This window comes from Colias eurytheme, chromosome 5, assembly GCF_061535395.1.
Source record: "Colias eurytheme isolate Ceu_HAF_F1 chromosome 5, ilColEury1 Martin Lab GWU primary, whole genome shotgun sequence".
Taxonomy (NCBI): domain Eukaryota; kingdom Metazoa; phylum Arthropoda; class Insecta; order Lepidoptera; family Pieridae; genus Colias; species Colias eurytheme.
This window is the reverse complement of record NC_142984.1, coordinates 1,204,874-1,226,730: the sequence shown is the minus strand read 5'-3', so window position 1 is coordinate 1,226,730 and position 21,857 is coordinate 1,204,874. Positions and strand designations below refer to the sequence as shown.

General features: G+C 34.1%; 1 protein-coding gene and 1 long non-coding RNA gene across 2 annotated transcripts; both read left to right on the top strand.

Annotated features, from left to right (window-relative positions):
- The first annotated feature begins 352 nt into the window (after positions 1–352).
- LOC149908256 (uncharacterized) lies at positions 353–2,346 on the top strand. The gene is made up of 3 exons (XR_016456741.1): positions 353–430; positions 1,332–1,459; positions 2,168–2,346. It is a non-coding gene; the product is annotated as an uncharacterized LOC149908256 (long non-coding RNA).
- Positions 2,347–11,567: 9,221 nt separating this feature from the next.
- LOC149908255 (putative transporter SVOPL) lies at positions 11,568–19,382 on the top strand. The gene is made up of 11 exons (XM_090102243.1): positions 11,568–11,658; positions 12,696–12,857; positions 13,748–13,910; positions 14,208–14,329; positions 14,566–14,810; positions 16,093–16,244; positions 16,445–16,571; positions 17,066–17,200; positions 17,817–17,962; positions 18,825–18,952; positions 19,187–19,382. Exons 1-11 carry the CDS (start codon positions 11,610–11,612, stop codon positions 19,255–19,257), a joined length of 1,500 nt encoding a protein of 499 aa, XP_089958369.1. The 5' UTR covers positions 11,568–11,609; the 3' UTR covers positions 19,258–19,382.
- Positions 19,383–21,857: the final 2,475 nt, after the last annotated feature.

Below are 21,857 nucleotides of genomic sequence, written 5' to 3'. Positions count from 1 at the left end.
TAATACTCTTCACTCATATGATAAAGTAGAATAGTTTTTTGGTTGGCGAGATACAAGCTGCCTTTTACTGACAAATAAGAAAATCAACTACAAAATTTTCATAATTTGCAAAACCTACAACATAGCACTTTACAATATAAACTGTCTGACCACAAAAAACTTTAGACAGGGTTTAACTTTAAGCGCGAGTTCTCTTCAATCTGGTTTGTCATATTTCACATAGACAACTATTAAAGTGACAGATCCCTGGTTTAAAGTTAGACTGTGTTTAAATTGTTTTGTGGTAAGACCAAAAGTGTTTTTTTTTTCAGGTATCAATATTAAGACAACCCATAGCAAGCGTAATATTCTTCGCGTCCATACAAACAGTTGGTCTTGGTATTGGTTGTATGGCATCTTATTTTAATGACATGTATCCTACTTCTTGCAGGTAAGAATTATATTCTTCTTTTTTTATATTTTTACCTACTTCTTGCAGGAAAGAAATATTTCGTTTTTGATCTTTTTGAAACTAGTTACTAGTTTTTAATTTAATAAAAAAAAAATAATTAGAATTACGAACCGTTTCGATACGTATCATCATCATTATTGAAAGATTGTAAATTGTAATTAAAATTTAACAGGTCGATTATTAATGATATTAGGTATTTTTTGCTTACGCATGACGCATACGAATTTGGCTACTATTTAATAAATTCTTAGTCAATAATTGTTTAAAATTGTTTATTAAGGTCACATTAAATCCGCTTAGTGAGCAATAACCGCATAAGCTCATATTTCATAACAATTTGTTTTAAAAACTTAGACCATAAGTTTTATTGCCTTGTTCTACTGACTTTTATCATCTTGCTTTTTTAATTGTGTGATGTCACTCGATGTTAGCCAGAAGGGCTTCTACATCTGAACACAGACGTATGGGTGAACTGAAGGTTCACCCGGGTTCTACTTGTTTACGGGACGAAACCTCTTAAGTTTACTGTAATTTGAGTATTTGTATCTTTTTTTATGGCATTACTGAATTAAATTTTCTAATATTGTCATACAAGTTAAAACGGTGTAATTTGTAACATTGTGATATGCGTGTATATATATTTACACAATATACCTATTTTTTTTCGATCTATGGTATCATAGACCAAAGGAGGGATCACAAAAATTTGAGCAAGACGATGACTATAATATTAAGAAATAGATAAACCTAAGTATCATATTTCACATAAGTAATTATTTTTTATCAATAAAGTAAATAGTTCTAGCAGATACAAGTTTTGTAGTTGTACTTTCATTTCTTGAAGTCATTTGAATCATCTTAGTTTGTAATAAAATTTCAGAAGTCTAGCAACAAGCCTAGGTTTCATGATGGCGCGGTTTCTAGCGCTAGTTGGAGTTATTGTGATAGGTGACGTTGTGGTCGATCACTGTAATCTTATATTTTATACAGCCGCTGCCGCGTTTTTGTGTGAGTATTTATTCATTATTTATGTATTTATATACAATTATATATTTAATTTACATACTATATTAGCAATAGGTATCAATAATGTTCGAGCATACTAGTAGACATTTATCAAACAAATATCAGATATACATACAATACTACAACCTACTTATGTATAAGGTGCATTGGGGTAATTCCGGCCACGGGGTAAATACGTATATGTTAAATTAATACGTAACTATCGATAGATTAAGCAAAATATATGTATGCTAATAATATCAATATCTATATCTTCATGCCCTTCCTTCACGATACTTATGATGAAGCGATGCTCTAAAGTGGTATTCACAATTTTCAAAATTACCCCTCATCCGAAATTCCCCCAATGCACTAAACCTACCTACCTCAGCACTTAATTTTTCCTAACCTGTAGTATTTCTTTGCTCTGTTGAACTAGATTTTTTTTATATGAAGTTGAAAAAGCCAAATTATTCTTTAAGTTACTGTTGTCCATTTCACGCAGGCATGTTTTTTAAATTATTTTTTTTATTGTTTTAGTACGTCAAATATATTTTTAATGCCTCTCTGTAACTTTGTATCGTTTCCAAAAAAATATTAATTTACATATTACAATATTAACATAGTCGCAATAATTATGACATTGTCCCAAGTCATGAAATATTTATTTAATTCACAATATAACGTATAATTATAATTGTGTTATTTCAGCTGGCATCGCTGTCGCAGTGTTTCTGCCACCAGATAAACGACTTAATACATAATGTAGTTAGTTAGTTTAAATTCTCTAGTCAATATTATTTATAAGTGTTTTTAGACGTAAATGATATTTTGCGTATAATTTCAAAGGAATACGTGAATTAAAAGATGTGTGTATTATTTCAAATGAAATTGTTTTTAGACTAATGTTAATGTATAAGATATTATTTGATCTGATATAATTATAATAAACGATTATCATTAATTATACTTGTCTTTTATTTGCCTGTTGATTATAAATTGTACATGGCGCATAGGATGTTTCTTCTAATTGCTTTTATTCAAAGCGTAAAGTTTTAAATATTTTTTATGCACTTATATAATTACTTTGAAACTATCACACCGTTTTGCGTAATTTGCGATCTAAATTCTAATTATGTCCTAAAAATAAAGTTCATTTTTTGTTGGTATAATTAAAGTTTTTTTCGATTCCATTTGATATAAGAGAAAGGCATAAAAACAATTAATTATGTGTAAGATACTGCCTAGTCGACCAAATTGAAATACTTAAAAATGTTCTAAACAAATTCAACAATTTATTTCAAGAATAGAAAAAAAAAATGGATTTGTATCTACTCGCGTCACAGAATACATAATATGTAGTAGCTAAACGCTACTCGCGTCCTTCGTCTTACCCCACAGTAAGCCCGATACTAACTTTACTATTCTTAAACTTTTTAAGTAGTAATAAATTTCATTAAATACAATCAAAATAAACTTATCACGAGGGGCACGACCGATAGCTTCACTTGCTCTCAGAGGCACAGCATGATATCACTATGCACGCAATCTTTAAATATTTAGAACTATTTATAAGTAAGTCATGGATTAAGTAAGTAAATATATTAAGTAAATTATATTTTTTATGATACCCACAGCCCGTGAAACTATACTAAATAAGAATGAATCGCAAAATGTGTAAAAAGTTATTACTTACTAGCAATGCCCTGCGGTTTCACCCGCCCGCATAGATAGCGATATCGTTACAGTGAAAAGTCTACTATAGGTCGGACTATAGGTTTAATTTTTCACCTTTCCCAAAATCACCTTTACCCCGTCACGCACTACGGCCTTTTTTTTTTTTTTTTAGTGGGGAAATCTTTCATAGATACCCACGGCCTCCAGGGGAGGGGCCGTGGATTATGTCGGATTCCTACCGACCAAAACCCCAATGTGTTCCGTCAAGACGCATATTGGTAGAATTCCTCCGTGACCCCCGCACTACGGCCTGCTCGAACAGTATACCTACTATTTTCTGTAGATTGACACTTTTAAAAATTCGTTATATCTTTTGAATGGAATATCCAATTCTTTTCATTTAAAAAGTATTTTGCTGGTATTGAAACAGTCTATAATAAAACATCATTTAATGGGATAAGGATTAATATATGTGTATGGATAACATGGTTTGATTACTGTCGGCACTTCTATTTACTTTGAAAACGTAAAAAAGTTGTTGTAGTAACATAACTACTGAAGATGGACATATGGTATCGCGGACTTTCTTGTAGATATTGATCCATTCTATAATACCGTAGAACATTTTTTTGTTCTATCTTCAATAGATTCCGCAGCGCACGCGATGACAGAAGTTTTATTGAGGATTTTTTTACACCTTGGGTTACATTATTGCATTTTTGATAAGGATCTCTAGTTTTTTTGAAAATGCAATATAGCCTATGTTGCTCAGTAAAGATGCAGCTTTCTAATGGTGAAAGAATTTTTGAAATCGGTCCAGTAGTTTTTGCGTGAAAACCATACATACATACATACATACATACATACATACATACTTACAAACTTTTCCTCTTTATAATATTATTATAGTATAGTATAGATAATTTACAGGGACTCGTGTTGATGGAATATTACTTATTTCGATGACTTTTAATTATTTTTAGAGCTTTAAAGCGTCTGTTAATAAATAAGGCCGACGGGAAGTGTCTGGGAGGACTGACATCTTATTTTCAACTGTATATTCTAAAACATGTGAAAATGCGTGAAGTACTGTTTTTATGAACCTTGATCACCCTGATATCTGGAAATTGGCCTGACCTAGCCAATTTGACCTAGCTAGTGGGTAGGCGTACGATGGTAGTTCATACTTAACACTAACTACCTACCTTGGAAAGTGGCAGTGATAATTTTTTAATTAAGTACCGTACCTATTTGATTATTATTTTAAAGTGTCTCCGACCGCAATTTCTCTTAAAATGATGGACCGAATTGGAAAAAAAATGCTTGGATCTCATTCTTAAAAAAAAACCTTAATAATAGCGATGAAAATTTAAAAATAAATGTTAACTTTCATAATATGAGTAAGTAGCTGATAAAGAAATTGTGCAAATACTTGCTAAAAATCTTGATAAATATTTGTTCTATGAATGCTGAAAAAAAATGTCTCCACTTAAACTGTATTATATATCTTAAAAATAAAGACTGAACATTGTCTTCATTGTAATAATCGTAAAGTGTGTAAATTTAGATTTACGCCAGTTAAAACATATTATGCTGTGTCATGTTGATTTCATCAACATTTTATTTGCATTGTATGCAGTATGAGTATTCGTTTATTTTAAAATTGATTCACTTCTTGGTGGAAGGGATCCATCACAATGTGATGAGCATGAGAGACACCTTAGTGTCTTCATAAAAATAGTAGTAGCTTACCTTATACAACATAAATTGACTATTTCAAATAGAAAGATTTATTTTGAACTGTAATTTATTGTAGTAAAGTTTACGTTGAATGTTTTTTGTCGATTCGAAGACCGTTTTCTTGAAGTTGTCCCCACACTGCAGATTGGATTTAAAAAATAATTGGCAATTGCGAACAAACCGAAAAAAATGGATTTATTGATATATAATTGTCACGGCTAAAGGTAGGTGAGAACATAAACTTAAGATTAGCCGGCTAAACTTAGGTTTATTTTCGACGAGGTGTTAATGTTAGTTTGTTCTATCTTTAGCCGGCTAAACTTAAGTGTAACCGCAGGCCCGTGGCTAAAAATGTCGGGGTGGGTAGATTTGGTTAGCGCCGGGCCGGTGGAGGGCTTGAGGGGCCCGCACAGTGCCAGAAAACACTCGCACTGTTCCTTACATGTATTATAGTAACCAAATCTACCCACCCCGACTCAGGGCAGAAAGCTGGTGGCTAGGTTAGGTTAGGTTAGAACTCTTAAGACCCGCACGAGCCGAGCGAGCGCAGCGAGCGTGCTGCGGCAGCAGCCGGCGAAGTGCCAGAAAACACTCGCCCTGTTCCTTACATGTATTATAGTAACCAAATCTACCCACCCCGACATTTTTAGCCACGGGCCTGCGGTTACACTTAAGTTTAGCCGGCTAAAGATAGAACAAACTAACATTAACACCTCGTCGAAAATAAACCTAAGTTTAGCCGGCTAATCTTAAGTTTATGTTCTCACCTACCTTTAGCCGTAACATAATAATAATAATAATAAGGGCGTAGGGATGTGACGACCCCATCGCCCACGGTTGGAATATCTATTGTCTACGTGACAATAGATATTCCACCCGTGCAATCAGTCAACCCGCAGGACACCTTGTGGCGGGGTGTCGGGGAGTAGCGACCCCGCGGGAACCGAGTGCTCCCGGGGGAGGCCCCTGTCTTCATCTCCGGCTCGCCTTCACCGGCCGGTCGGAGTGAAGCCTGACGAGGACAGGACCCCCACCTCTGGCTTGCCTTAACCGGCCGGCCAGAGTGGAGTCGCGAGAGCTTTTAGCTCGAAGGGTGGATGCGAAGCGTAAGTGGCGAGTGGGCACGTGATGCTGGACCCTCAGGGAGCGCGTGATCGTAGTTTAAAGTCCAGGGACGCCTCTCCACCCTTAGCTGCTCACAATATGTTGCCCCCTTGTCGCACTATTGCAGCGACTTATTTCGGGGGCCCATACAGTGAGAGGGCGAGTCACCACCTGCCAACATATTTTTACTTTCTTTTAGTAGAAAGGCAGGTGCCATAGTTTCCCATAGTCCTCAGTACCAGTCCATTTAGCATCCCAATCCATAGCCCAATCATTAAATTTCCATACCCTGCAATAGTCCTACATCGGCCGCGGACTGCCCAGGGCTGTATCTCTATAGTGCAGTCATGGGCAGGCTGCGGCTGGTGTCCCACAACACATTAAAATTCTCGAAAGGGCCTCTGCGTGTTGGATCCGTGTCCCCACGTAAGCCTTCCAAAGATCCGGGTACTGTCCTTCTGGTGGTACCCGAGTATTATGGAAATGAGAAACATAATAATAATAATAAATTCTTTATTTAAGAGTAACAGAGACTCATTTTACATACAATACACAAAAATCACTAATACACATATAAAATTAAGCTCACAATCATAAAATATAAAATTAACATGTCACAAATAATAATAATCAATACATAAAATCACAGAAAAATTAAATAAAAATAAAAATTAAGATTAAATTACGCAATAAATAATTAATCTAAAAATACAAATTATAAAATTGACATGTCACAAAAATATAATAATAATCAATGAAACATACATAAAATCACAGAAAAATTAAACAAAAAATTAAATAAAAATTAAAATACGCAATAAATAATTATTCTAAAAATACAAATTATTAGGTATACAATTTAAAAAACTTCACGTCTCACCAACACATTAATAAAATGTTCGTGTATTGGTGAGTCTATTTTTTGCGATAATGTATTTAGTATTTTGTTGGGACTTGCACGTAACCGTTGGAGTATTGAAGCTGTCTTTTTTCGCAAAATGGCATGAAAATCATTAGTGTGAGCCTGCGCAAACATTTCAGACGCTGAACAATGCCTCGGCAAGCCCATCAGCATCCTAAACCCATTATTATATTGCACCCGTAATGCATTCATACTCTTTTTTGAGTACTTGAACCACAGGCTTCCCGTGTAAAAGTTTTGGCAATAGGCTTTGAATAGAGTTATTTTTGCCTCTTTGCTACATCGGGCGAACCTGTGGGCCAGCATATTACATTTCGCCGCCAGGGATCTCCTCTCACGCTCAATGTCAACTTGATCATTCAAGTCCTCCGAAACACAGTGTCCGAGATACTTAAACTGTTTTACCCTCTTTAATGCTATTTGGTTTAAGCTGACTACGGGTTCGTAACCAATGTGCTTTCGGGGGACTCCAAAGATCATATAAACGCTTTTTGCGACATTATATGATAAGCCATGCTTGGCAGCATACTCCTGGCAGGAATTCAGTAGTTCTCTAATGGAACCTGCAGTGGGTCCTAACAGGACCATATCATCTGCGTAGCTGATGTTATTAACGCATACACCATCTATCCAACAGCCTCCCTTTTTCCTGAGCTCTAATATGAGTTCATTTACATATAGGTTGAAAAGCTTCGGCGAGGTTAAACCTCCCTGCCTCACGCCATACTCCAACCTATATGAATCGGATAACTCTGTCCCCCACCTGACATTGTTCACTTGATTTGCATACCAAAATTGCAGTACACTTATCAACTCCCTTTGTACTCCCGCCTTCTCCATCTTTTCCCACAGTATATCATAAGTAGACATCGGATTATATGCATTTGCATGTTTGCATATGCAAATGCATAAAACTCTCTATTTACGGCGTTAGTGCATATTTTAGCCTTTTTCCCCAATCGTGCATATTTCGTTAAGTAGCGGGAGTTTTGATTGGTTGACTAACCTTTATTAGCCAATCAGAACGCTCAGCAAGTAAACAAACCCTATTTTGGCATGGTAAAATGTCAAAAAATTACAAAATGGGCTCCATTTTAAGTTAATTTTGAGCCATCAAAATAGGGCTAGATTACCCTTTTGGGGCTTAAAATTTAAAACACGGGTTAAATTCCAAAAAACGGCTAGATTTAGCCCGTAATGGTCTAAGGTGGCAACACTAGGCTCGCGGGTGACAAACTATATTTAATTTTAAAAATTTTCGCTGTTTTTGTACAATCTTTGATTAAAATATATAGAAATAATAAAGGTTTTTCGATTTTGTATTGTGCATATTTTAGGCAAATCAGTCGTTTTTAGTGCATATTTCGGCCTTTTTTAGTGCATATTTGCATGCATATTTTGGCATTTTGTTAGTGCATATAATCCGATGTCTAATCATAAGATACAAGGTCAAAAGCCTTAGAAAGATCGAGAAAGCAGGCGTACACTGGGGTTCTTCTGCTAGTATAGTATTGAATAGTTTGTTTTAGGCAGAGTATCGCACTTTCTGTTGATAGACCTGGTTGAAAGCCGAATTGGGCATCATCCAGGTTCAGCGCTTCGCCAAGACATTTATCAAACAAACTATCCAAAACCTTAGCTGCTATGGTGGCCAGTGATATTGGTCTGTAATTTGACCTATCCGAAATATTGCCAGTTTTGTTTTTGACAATAGGGACCACAATAGTTCTCATCATCTCAGCGGGAATATAAGAATGACTTACACAAAGAGAGTAAAACTTAGCAAGCACTCGGGGCAAGTGCACACCTGCATATCTCAAATGCTCCACACTGAGGCTATCATAGCCCGGTGATTTACCTCTCGTCATCTTATTTATGACACTCGCCACCTGTTTAGCTGAAAAAGTAATAAGATCATTGTTTAGATCTTTATCAAGGCTAAACATCTGCTTGGAAGGTCCCAAAGGTGATGATACCTTAAAGTGATCCCTAAACATATTTGCAATTTCTTTCGGAGTATTGCAGCCCGCGACACTCACTGGTAAGCTCGGTCGAACATTGAGATTATTGGTCGCTTTCCAAAATCTGGAAAAGTTTTTTGTTGACCTGTAAGAAGCAATCATGTCCATTTTTATTTCATCTTGATGATTCTGACACCATCTCAGCCTACTTTTAAATATTTTACGACTTACACACATATCTTCCCAGATCTTGCCAGTTTTTGGTTTATTATATGACAGCCATATGTGGTATTTCGACCGAGCCTCACAGTGAGCCTCACGTACATGTTTATTCCATCCAACAACTTGACCTTTTTTCTTCTCAATTACTGTATGAGACAATGAGGCAGCATGGGACAGAATTCCTATAATCTCATTGTACACTTTATCAAGGCAAACTTTATGATATGTGTCTCTGCATATTTTTCCACAACTTTTATGAAATTCAGCAAAATCAATCTCTCTGAGTTTGCTGTTACATATTTCATGATACTCACTAATCTGGCGCTCATTCCTGTGACCCCATTTTATTTTATCAATGACATATCTTGATTGAGGCATTTTTGTCATAATACAATTGAGGTCACATTCTATAATAAGAGGAAAGTGGTCAGACCAGTAGACATCATGACCTAAACTTACATCAATTACAGTCCGCCAAGCAGATTTAGTCACTATGCAGTGATCTAACCATCGAAGACTGCCATTGATGTCACTTCTGTAGGTGTATGTATTAGAATTAATACCCAATTTATTTGTGTCCGCACATATCCACAATTCATCAGAGCAAAAAGTGTCTAACTCATTCCAGAAAGGCTGCATAGGATGTGCGTTAAAGTCACCTAACATGAAAATATTTTCTATGTTATAGCTATCAACTATGGTCTTAATTTCACATAAACAACTCGTAAATTCAAACATATTTTCAGAATTATCAGTTGGCATATATACACTAAATATTATAATATGTGTATTATTACTTAAAACAGCTTTAAACGCACATATTCTATTACTATTGCAATCAATAATTTCTACACTTTTAAACAAGCCTTTTCTCCACAGGATTGCAACCCCACCGTATGGTCTGCCCTTAAGTAGGCCCTTAGTTAAGTCTACAGCTGATTTACCTGTGTATTCAAAGTCTTTGCTTATCGACCCAAGCAAAGGCAGATCATACGGCAGTAGCCAAGTTTCTTGAAGAGCAAGAATATCTGCATATCTACACATGTCGCTCACATTATCCAACGATCGCTTTAGTGATTTACAATTAAAACTTATCATTTTACATGTTTTAGCCATTATTAATTTTTAACTATTATTAACAACTACTTTACAGTGACAGCTTCACGTGATTTTCCCGATTTGGTAGATTTTTTAAGTGTAATAAAACGCCTAAAACAGATACCTTCGGGCCATGTTTCTGTATTCAAAAATATGTGTAATTTATTTCTAGCGACAAATAATTTAAATGAGTTATAGCTTTTTTCCTTTTTACATTGAATTTTTTCTAAAGTTACTAATTCACTAGTTTTGTTTTTAATATATTCCACTATGTCACTTTCACTTGTTTCTTTACACACGTTAGATATATACAACGGTACTTTGTTCGGCGCAGCTCTAAATATGTATAGATTCATTCATATTTATATTAAATTGAAGCAAACTTTTAATGATAATAATAAAGCAGTAATAAAGTATCTATTTACCGCTTTGTGAAAATTAAACAAGTATAAATGAAAAAGGAACAATATGGACTATGGAGACACAATCAGGATTCCTTTATTCAGTACGAAAGTTTATACATACATATCAATTAAACTAAAAGTGGAGGAGGGAATTCTGTCTGGAGGAGGAGGGAATTCTGCTTGGGTCTTCTGTTCTTGACCCTATATTATTGCTGTCACTTTCCAAGCGCTCGCGCCTGGAAAGTGACAGCAATAATATTTTAAATAAGTATTTAATTATTTAAAAGTGTCTCCGACCGTAATTTTTCTTAAAGTGATGGACAGAATTTGGAAAACATACTTGGGTCTCATTCATGATTAACATTGTTTGTTACATGGCAATTGATATGAGGATGATTACGTTTTTTGTTGCAATGTCTCATGAATTGAATTTTGTTAGAAACACAGAATTGAGAAGCAAGGATGAACAATATTATACATTATACAGGTGGAATTAGGTAATAGCACGCGGAGGGAAAGTAGGTACCCTTAAAACAGTAGATAGAAAATTTTACTCAAAGCAAACATTCCATATTTTTTGAAAAGAAAGAGAACTCCATATAAGAATTTCGAAAATCTCCTTGCTACGCCCGGGAATCGACCCGATCAAAATTACAAACTGTTAAAATTTTGTACAATTTGCATTTTTGATGATATTTTTTAAATATTATTTCGTCAAAAGAAAATTCTTAAAGTTTGTTTATTGAATTTTTCTCGTACCTATTGAAATTTGAAAAGGACTATCGGCATATATTTATAAAAAAGACCCACACACAGTGTTGTTTATTCCTGCTACATACATTCGCATATTTAATACGATTATTTGCGTGTAGAATCCTAAACAAATTTGCCATCTAGTAATTATTACGTCACGATTTAAAGAAGATAACAACAATAATATAAAGGTAAGAGACGCAGATGTAAGTGCAAATGGAGTTGGTGATGGGAAGTGTGTGTGTGCTTTTTGATTTTTGGTGTGAACAACGATGACGAAGATATTGAAAGTACCCTTCGAAGAGGCCCTGGGCATGGCTGGTATGTAAATATTATCTAATAGCTAATAACTGCGAAATTACTTAGATCAGGAAATCCTATTAAAATAAATTGGCTACATAAACAAATTAAAAAACTGATTATTTGGTCATAAATAGGAATATCCTACTACTATTATAAAGGCGAAAGTTTGTATGGATGTATGGATGTTTGTTACTCTTTCACGTAAAAACTACTGAATGGATTTGAATGAAACTTTACCACAATATAGCTTATACATCAGAATAACACATAGGATAGGTTTTATCCCGGAAATCCCACGGGAACGGGAACTATGCGGGTTTTCCTTTGAAAACGCGGGCGAAGCCGCGGGCGGAAATCTAGTACCTAGGTAATATTATGATGACCAAAACCTTCAAGAAAGAAGTAGTCAACAGTTTGATTAAAGAAGAGTTTAAGAGAAAACGATATGAATGATGTGCTAACACTAAAATAAAATCAATTTACAAAAATTCAAATTAAAAAAAAAAAAATAGCTTTCAAAGTTATAAGGAAATGACAGTAAAAAATTGTTTATTGCTTTATTTCTTTATCATAATATTATTCACCTGTAACAATGTATCTTGAATATTATTTTATAACAGAGATAGGTATTATATTAATTTATTATCCAACTTTGTTTTTATAAAGTTTCATTTGTTTTATTTAGAGTTCCATCAACTGCTACTTCTGATTTATTACTATTTGAAATGTCAATACTTTCATCATTTTTTTTGGTAACTATTTGATTTGTAATGAAGTATTCAACATTTTATGTAATTATTAATGAATTGGTATATCTGTACATATTCTATTTTTCTGCTTTACATTTCACAGTCCACTTTCTGTCACTATCATTAATATCAGCAAATATTTGTTTCACTGCTTGCGCCTACAATTTAATCTGGCTAAGCTAAGGCAGATGTATATCTTCATATTTTTCACAGATCTCTATTTACCTCATATTTATATTATTATAAGATACAAGTTGTATACGTAGTATATTATTATTAGTCTGTGATACAAGTATATCTTTCCAGGCTTCGGTAAATTCAACTGCCTGATGTTCATCCTGAACCTCACGGTGGTGACCAGCATGGCATTTGAAGTGTTTTCCGTGTCGTACCTGGTACCGGCCAGTGCTTGCGAGCTGCAGACCACGGTCTACCAGCAGGGGCTGATCGCTGGGATGCCTTTACTTGGTAAGAGACTTTATGGGACTAGAAAAGCTAGTTTTAAAGGAAGTGTGTGTAGGAGAAGACAAAGTTGAAATGTGGGTACTTGCACAAACGATGAATTTACGGCTCCAAAAACTATTCATAAATTGAATAATATTGAGAATTGAACTTACAGTGGTCAGTTTAACTTTTCATCAGTCATGTCGTTTTTGGCAAATTTTCAACATGGATCAAATAATTCAGAAGTTGAGATTTAAGGTTTTTTTGTTTATCAATTGGAACTCATGATTTTTTTCTAAATTTAACGAAGTTATCAATTTGGGATTGGCAATTGAAATTATTTGGTTAAAGATTTTAACTGTGTTAATATCTATTTTAAATTGTTTGTTTCAATGTACGTAATATTAAAATTAATACAGAAGTCTATTTGCTCAGATAATCAACAATACTATTGATAGTGTTAGAAAGTTATTTTCTATTTACATTGATACGGTAACTTCTAGGTCTAGGTTATCTGATTGCCTTCCGATAGCAAACGGTAATGAGATTAAATCTAGATTGGAAAGTTTATTATTACATTCTCTTTGCATTTGTTTTGAACGAGGAAAGACGCGTCACAATCCTTATTTATCTAGGTATAACGGTACTTCAATTAAAAGCAAAATAAATGTGAATTTTCCATATTTAAGTTTAGCTATAAAGTATGATAACAAGAAATATCAGGATCGTATTAACTATACATAGACGGGATGCTTCTCTTTTATAAGTTAAGGAATACTTCCTAACGTAAATTACGCTGAAAATATGTATAGCAATAAATACTTAGAAGGTTTCCTATTTAATTATAGTCCAAAATGTAATTTCCTCTTTACTTTAAACATCATGAGTTATTTCTAATCAGATTGATTTTACAGGTATTATAGCTTCATCTCAAATTTGGGGTTACCTAGCTGATACGCGAGGTCGAAGAAAGATTTTGTTATGGTCCCTATCTATGGGCTTCTGTGCTGGTTTCCTGGCTACCTTCTCACCAAATTGGATCGTGTTGAGCTTATTGAAGTTTCTCTCTTCTACTGCGTGAGTTTAATACTTAGTACTACTAAATTAACTCTTTCGGTCTACGGAACTATGGAGCATCATAATACATTTCTTACTGTTTAATTTAAGTTATTTATGATGACGATGATTGTATTTAGATGCTATTTGATTTAACTTTTAATTATAATTAGGTCAATTTGAGCATATTATTTAAATATCTTTTGAATCTTCTTCTTATTTAAATCTGTCCAGCACTAGTATTTCACTAGGAATTTATCAAAATGTCCAGTTGAATGAAAAGATTTTGAAACGATTGATTTAACCTGCTCTTTTCAGTTTAGCTGCTAGTTATCCAGTTGCAATAACTTTTCTAAGTGAATCAACTCCACAAAATAAGAGATCTATATTCGTCTCCTGTTTGAGCACACAAATATTTTTCGCTTCCGCGCTTATGGCAAGTAAGTTCTATTTTTTTAGTATTATATTTTTTTTATTTTGATTTTCAACTTCTGTAGGAGCACCCATAAGTTTAACATACGATGTTTTAGCTTGGTTCACTTCAATTTTGTTTTTAATATGGATGTCTATTATATTGCTATTTATTTTTATTTCTTTTTAGTTTAACTCCTCAACTATACATATTTTTTAACATTATTTTAAACATTTCCATATAAAATCCAAATTTCCTTTACAGTTATATCCATACCAGTTTTACACGTAAACATCTCCTATTACATCCCATTTCTGGACATACATTTCCTGTCATGGCGACTTCTGAACATAATATTTGCTTTGCCATCTTTAATTGGTGCGTTTGGTATCTGGTTGTCTTATGAGAGTCCAAGGTTCTTGGTCAGGATTGGTGAAGATGAAAAAGCTATAGATGTGTTGAAAAACATCTATTTATTTAATACGGGGAAGAGTCGAGATGGATATATGGTGAGTTGGTTGTTTTTCTCTCTTTATTCATGTACATACTTACATAAAAACAAATTATAATGGTTTTCGTTTTCATTTGAGACTTGAGTAAGGGGTCACGTCACCACTCGAGTTCGATAACAGCTAGTCCGTTTTATTTCTAATTTAAGAAGAAATTTCAGGCATATGAAAGTCTGTTGGTGTAGCTAGTTTATAAAATTTGTGATTAAATAACTAAACTATGTACCTATTTACAAGAGTATGATATATTTAAAATGATCCGATTGGTTCACTATGAGGTGTTTTTTCAAACATTAAACTTTTTCCTTATCGAGGTAAATGTTTTCATTATGTTTTTATTGAAGTGAAACTTCTTTATCGGGGTTGGAAAAAAATTGAGTGTAACATTTTTTCGTTACGCGTGACATTTTTCCGTTACGCGCCATCTTTTTCTTACCCCTACTACGTGTGATTCGACGTATTTCTGTAAAGTTGCATATAGTAAATTATTTTTTGTAAAATAAGGTCTTAAAGAAGTTTCACTTCTTACGTGTGTACACATTTTTTTTGTCACACATGTCTATTTATCCTTTTGATAAACTTAACATAGCGGGTAATTCCTAATTGTGGTAATAAATTATTCTTATACGTATTTAGATGTGGGAACAATCAAATGACATAACAGAGAGCAAAAATTTGTAGTTAGTGAAAATAAAACATTCTCAATATAAAAGATAAAATATAGATAATATGTTTCCATTTGCAAATGATATTATCTAAAATATATATAATTTTTCCAGAATTATGATAGATGTCTGTTTTTGCGAACAAAGCATTTTAATATACAACTGTTATTTTTTTATAAACTGTTTGTAGTTCTTAAACGTTATCAGTAACGTATTATTTCTGCTTGTTTAGAGTTAAATACAATCTCTAAACTATCAAGAGTTTTTTGTTATCACTGTCTATCTAGTTATATCATATTATGCGTTTAACAAGAAATTTTAGAACACAAACATGATAATGTACAATGTACATTATTTATTTTGCAAACATCTATGCTGTGTGTCTGGGTATTAATTATGTATATAAGTATTTATTTAAAATTATATATGTATGTTTATCAGCCATCTGGTTTCCATAGTAGGTACAAGCGAAAGCTTTTTACGGGATCAGATCGTACCGTGTGTGAAAACTTTCCTGTCTTGAAATATAAGTTACTGCATACTGTTACAAAGACAAGTTCTTTGTCGCTTTTATACACAGCATCTATCCAGAAGCTGCAGCAGTAATTAATTTCCAGGTGGAATCAATAATACTAGGTGAGAGTACAGGCGATTCGGCCGGAGCGAGCATGTGGTCGTCGTTCGCGTCGCAAACCGTCACGTTGTTCAAGCCGCCCTTGTTGAAAAGCACTTTGTTGTTATCTGTGCTACTTGTTATATGTTATTTTAGGTAAGTGATTGAAATTTATTAAATGTATAGTCGTTTAATAGTTTTTATAAGTTGTCTTCGTTTCAGCAAATAACTTTTTAAATAGAACAACAGTCAAATTCCGCTTCGTGATAGAATTTTTCGATTATAATTTTTTAAAGAAATGATTTAATGTAAAAAATACATAATTAAAAAAAAAATGATTTTGTGTATGTTTTCAGTATGCAGCCATTTTTAATTTGGCTCCCCTTTATATCGGACGGTTTCATGCGATCTGTAGAGGCTGGGGATACGGATTGCAGCTTATGTGACATGCTGAGATTCGCCCGGAATCAGACTATAGTTGAGGTTAGAATTTTATGAACAATTCAAGTAATTAAATGAATTATTGGTTTTGAGTTCATTACGGAAAATTTTTTGAAAGGCTAGGCTTTAAAAGAAAATCACGTTTGTCGATGCTACAAAAAAGTGCAAAAAAGACAAGTATTTCTCGAAACATTTATTTTCTGTTAAAACATTCAAAATCAGACTCATATTTACAATTATTCTCCTTTCTACCAGTGCCTTCGCCCGTTTTGTTTAGAACCTTATAAATGATACTTAAAACTACCTCTTGAATCTCTTTATTTATAAAAAAACCATCAACAATCAGTAGCCTAATTTTAAAGTTTAGCATACCGTTGCATAGACGGCGGAAAGTGACTTTGTTTTAGACTATGTACTTACATATTACATCCCTTTTGCTATTTATTTATTTCAAGTTCAAACTACATATTCGTTCTTTTAAAAAAATCCTTTCATTACGTCCCCATTTTAACTCTCCCTTTAATAATTTATTTCAGAACAGCGACTGCAGCCTGAACGTCTTTGCCATGACATCCGTCTTCTCAATATACTTCTTATTGTCAGTAATGAACGTCATCTTCAGTTCTAGCATTAATCTTTTCGGAAAGAAACGGATGTTGATTACATTCCAGGTGACCATTTTCTTTAAAATATGGCTCATCAAGATCTCTTTGGATTTTTAAAAGTTGTGAATGTCTTTGTCTGTTTTAAGACGATCGTGAGCAAAACTTACTTTTACTAGGTATTAGATAGACAGTAAAAAATACCTATTTGTACATTTCATTAAAAAATAATAATATTTTATACAGATATATAAGCAGATATATAATAGTTCATTAGTACAAAATTACTGTGAAATATAAGACATCAGACAGTTAAGAGAGTTCTTGTGTTTGATTTTACGCGAGCATACATTTCGAATTTAAAGACTAACGGATTTTAAACTTTAATTGCTTTAATTTAAAGTCTTTAATTCCTAGATTATAAAGATACTAGGTTTCCGCCCGCGGCTTCGCCCGCGCAATCAAAGAAAAACCCGCATAATTCCCGTTCCCGTGGGATTTCCGGGTTGCGTCATTTTCCCGGGATAAAAAGTAGCCTATGTCCTTTCTTGGGTATCAAAATATCTCCATACCAAATTTCATGCAAATTGGTTCAGTAGTTTAGGCGTGATTGAGTAACAGACAGACAGACAGAGTTACTTTCGCATTTATAATAATATTAGTATGGATTTAATTTGAATTGCAGCTAGTATCCAGTATATCAGCCCTAGTGATAAACCTGTCACACAATTACATCCTCAATGCTGTACTCTTCGCGATGTACACCATGAGCACTATTAACTTCACCTTCCTGTCTATTTACGTCGTGGAAATATATCCCACTTATGTGAAGTGAGTATTTTGTTTTTATAGATAATAATAATAATAAACTCTTTATTAGCAGGTAGGCAATATTAAAAATTAACAATTTATGTACTTACAATCTACTTAATCTAACAACCTACATACTAAAAGGATAGCCGCTCAGCATTTTACAATGAAAAGCTTTCATTGCAGAGCTGATTTTCAGCGACACCTAGTGATTTTCAGCGACACCTAGAGATATACTAGCGGTCCACCCCGGCTTCGCCCGTGGTACATATTTACTATCCTATGTCCTTCTCCTGGCTCTAAACTACCTTCCTGCCAATTTTCAGCTAAATCGGTTCAGCTGTTCTTGAGTTATAAGTGGAGTAACTAACACGACTTTCTTTTACTATAGACTAGTGGTCCGCCCCGGCTTCGCCCGTGGTATATATTTAGTATCCTATGTCCTTCTCCTGGCTCTAAACTACCTTCCTGCCAATTTTCAGCTAGATCGGTTCAGCCGTTCTTGAGTTATAAGTGGAGTAACTAACACGACTTTCTTTTATATATATCTATAGATATATGGTATTACCACAAAATAATTTAAACACAGTCTAACTTTAAACCAGGGATCTGTCACTTTAATAGTTGTCTATATGAAATACGACAAAAGCAGATTAAAGAGGACCCGCGCTTAAAGTTAAACCCTGTCTAAAGCTTATTGTGGTAAGACAGGCAGAGATTTTTTTTGAAGTGAAACTTTCTTTAAGAGTAAAATTTCAAGGTCGCTTGGCAATATCGTCACATCATGGAGCAAGGCGACGATTTCGGTATCTTTAAATCTTGCCAAAGAAGTTTCACTTCTGATACGTACGCTATTTTTTATTTAATATTTTTATTTTTACAGAGCAATGGCCGTATGCCTAACTTTGATGTTAGGTAGAGGTAGTTCAGCGCTTGGCATCAATATACTGAAATCACTTTTGGCTTACAATTGTGAACTAGCTTTCTATTTCTTCGGAGGATTGTCATTGTGTAAGTTTGTTTATTATTACCTTTTTTATATTTAGGTATTATTATAATGAATATGTACATATTAAATTCAACAAAGGTAGACATTTCGTTGAATAAAATTATTTATCAATGATTCGTTAAGGTCCTTCGAGCCGGATCTGAACAATTTAATTTATTTTATATATACGTATAATAGTATATATCTATGATTATATTTTTGGTAATTAATTTGATATTGTAAATATATTTTTTCAGTTGGCTCCCTTTTAGCCTTTCTTCTACCGTCAGACAAGAAAAGAGAACAAATTATAGAAGATGATGTTTGAAGATTTCATTAAAAATTCTGACCTGAATGACGAAGTTAAATCCATAGTTTATAGTTTCTACAGATGTACAGAGAATACAATTACGTATCTGTCGATTTAAGATGCGGAGATCAATTTAATTGTGAGCTTTATATATATTTTATGGATCCCTTAGATAGACTTTAGCTTCAGGAGAATACTGTCTACTGTCATTTTATTACTTATTTGGTTTTGATTTCATAGATTATTTACTTTTAATTAGTATTATTTTTAAAGATTACTATAATTCTGCTCTATTGCTCCTTTTCATTTTTCTACCCATAATAACTTGCCTGGTACATTAACAAAAACGTTAACGTTTGATAATATAATTTAACGAAGTGTCTAGTCGTCCGCTAAACGGATGAATAAAATAAATTAGTCGTCCGATTACCGGATGAATAAAATAATTTAATCGTCCGATTACCGGATGAATAAAATAATTTAATCGTCCGATTATTCGGATTAATAGATAACCTTTTAACACTAAAGCTAGTTGGGTTGGACTAAAGCAAAGGGGGCGCAGGACTTAGAAAATTTTTGATGGAGTTGGTGTCATTATAACACCTATTTATTATTATTTTATCGTAAAGATTACGCTAATATAAGCATGTTTTATAGGAACAACTTTTCTCTAAAATCAAAAATGGCCGAGATATTCGCCCTTAATTCGTTAGGTTAGGTTTAGGTTAGGTTAGCCTTTAGGTTAGGTTAGGTAAGGTTTCTTAAAAAAAAACTACACAGAAATAGGAGCCCCGCTTCGCGGGGCTCCGTCGACGCGCAAAAAAAAATCAAGTTTAGGTTAGGTTAGCCGTTAGGTTAGGTTAGGTTAGGTTTCTTAAAAAAAAAAACTACACAGAAATAGGAGCCCCGCGAAGCGGGGCTCCGTCGACGCGCAAAAAAAAATCAAGTTTAGGTTAGGTTAGCCGTTAGGTTAGGTTAGGTTTCTTAAAAAAAAAACTAAACAGAAATAGGAGCCCCGCGAAGCGGGGCTCCGTCGACGCGCAAAAAAAAATCAAGTTTAGGTTAGGTTAGGTTAGGTTAGGTTTCTTAAAAAAAAAACTACACAGAAATAGGAGCCCCGCGAAGCGGGGCTCCGTCGACGCGCAAAAAGAAAATCAAGTTTAGGTTAGGTTAGGTTAGGTTAGGTTTCTTAAAAAAAAACTACACAGAAATAGGAGCCCCGCGAAGCGGGGCTCCGTCGACGCGCAAAAAAAAATCAAGTTTAGGTTAGGTTAGGTTTCTTAAAAAAAAAAACTACACAGAAATAGGAGCCCCGCGAAGCGGGGCTCCGTCGACGCGCAAAAAAAAAATCAAATACCAACGTGTGCTCTCCTCCCCCCTCCTCCCCCCACAAAAAACCTATAATACGTGCGGCAGTTCTCTAAAGAAACCCCGATAACCTAACTATACAGGGTGTCCCACTATTGGTATACTAAGCGCGAAGGGACTTGTAGTTTTGCAAACACTGATCACGTAAAAAATACTTAAACAACAAAATTACGCCAAAAAATTTTTGCTTAATTTTTCCTTAAAATCCATGTTTTCGTCTCTACCTTCGCGCAGCCGGCATATACCGCTTCGCTAATGTGAGAATTTTGTCTATGAAAACATAATCTTCAACGATAGCTCACGTGCGGGTGGCAATGTTGAGCTGGTTGCTTGTTAGGGGTGTACACATAGAGTTTTAAGAATTCATCTATTTGTCAAAAAAATTCGTCTGGAATTTTATAAGTATTTTTTACGCACTCAGCGTATGCAAAACTATAACCTCCTTGGGGCTTAGTATACCGTTGCTGGGACACCCTGTATAGATAAATAGATGTTATCGGACGATTAAATTATTTTATTCATCCGGTAATCGGACGACTAATTTATTTTATTCATCCGTTTAGCGGACGACTAGCTTTGTCCATAATTTAAATGTTTTTTTTAATAGTTGAAAAAATAAATGCTTGATGCGATGTATTTGAGAAATGTAGATATTTTATATTTTTTGTGTCTATTTGAAAGATAGTAGTTTAATCTGAACTAAAAGGCTTTAAGAAGAATAGTCTCGATTGTTTCTAGTGTTGAACGAAAAACTTAAATTCCGCGATAAGGTAAAACTTAGGTATAGGCTATAGCAGATGTTAATCTAGGATCTGATTTTGTGATTTAGCTTGAGAGTGTAACGTGTATATTTTTATATTAATTGTTGAATAAACTTTTTTATGATTATTTCGTTTTACTTACTTTTCCTTTTGGAAGGACTGTACAAATATAACCCACGAATTTATGGTTTTTGTGGGGGGGAGGGGGGAGTGGTGGGAACCCCTCCCCCAAAGGGGGGTCAGGAGTCACTTAGTTTCTGAGATATTGGAGGTTAAAGTTTTGAGGTTAGGTTGGGTTTAATTAGTCAAATCCCACGATTTTAGGATAGAATGGGAAAGGAAATCGCGAATTAAAACTTGAAATTGCCCTCCCCGCTCTGTGGGATCAGGGATGGCCCTCGCTTCGCTCAGGAAAAAAAAAACTAACTTAACCTAACCAACAGTAAGGATTTCTGTATTGAATTGGGATTTTTGAAATAAAAATAATAA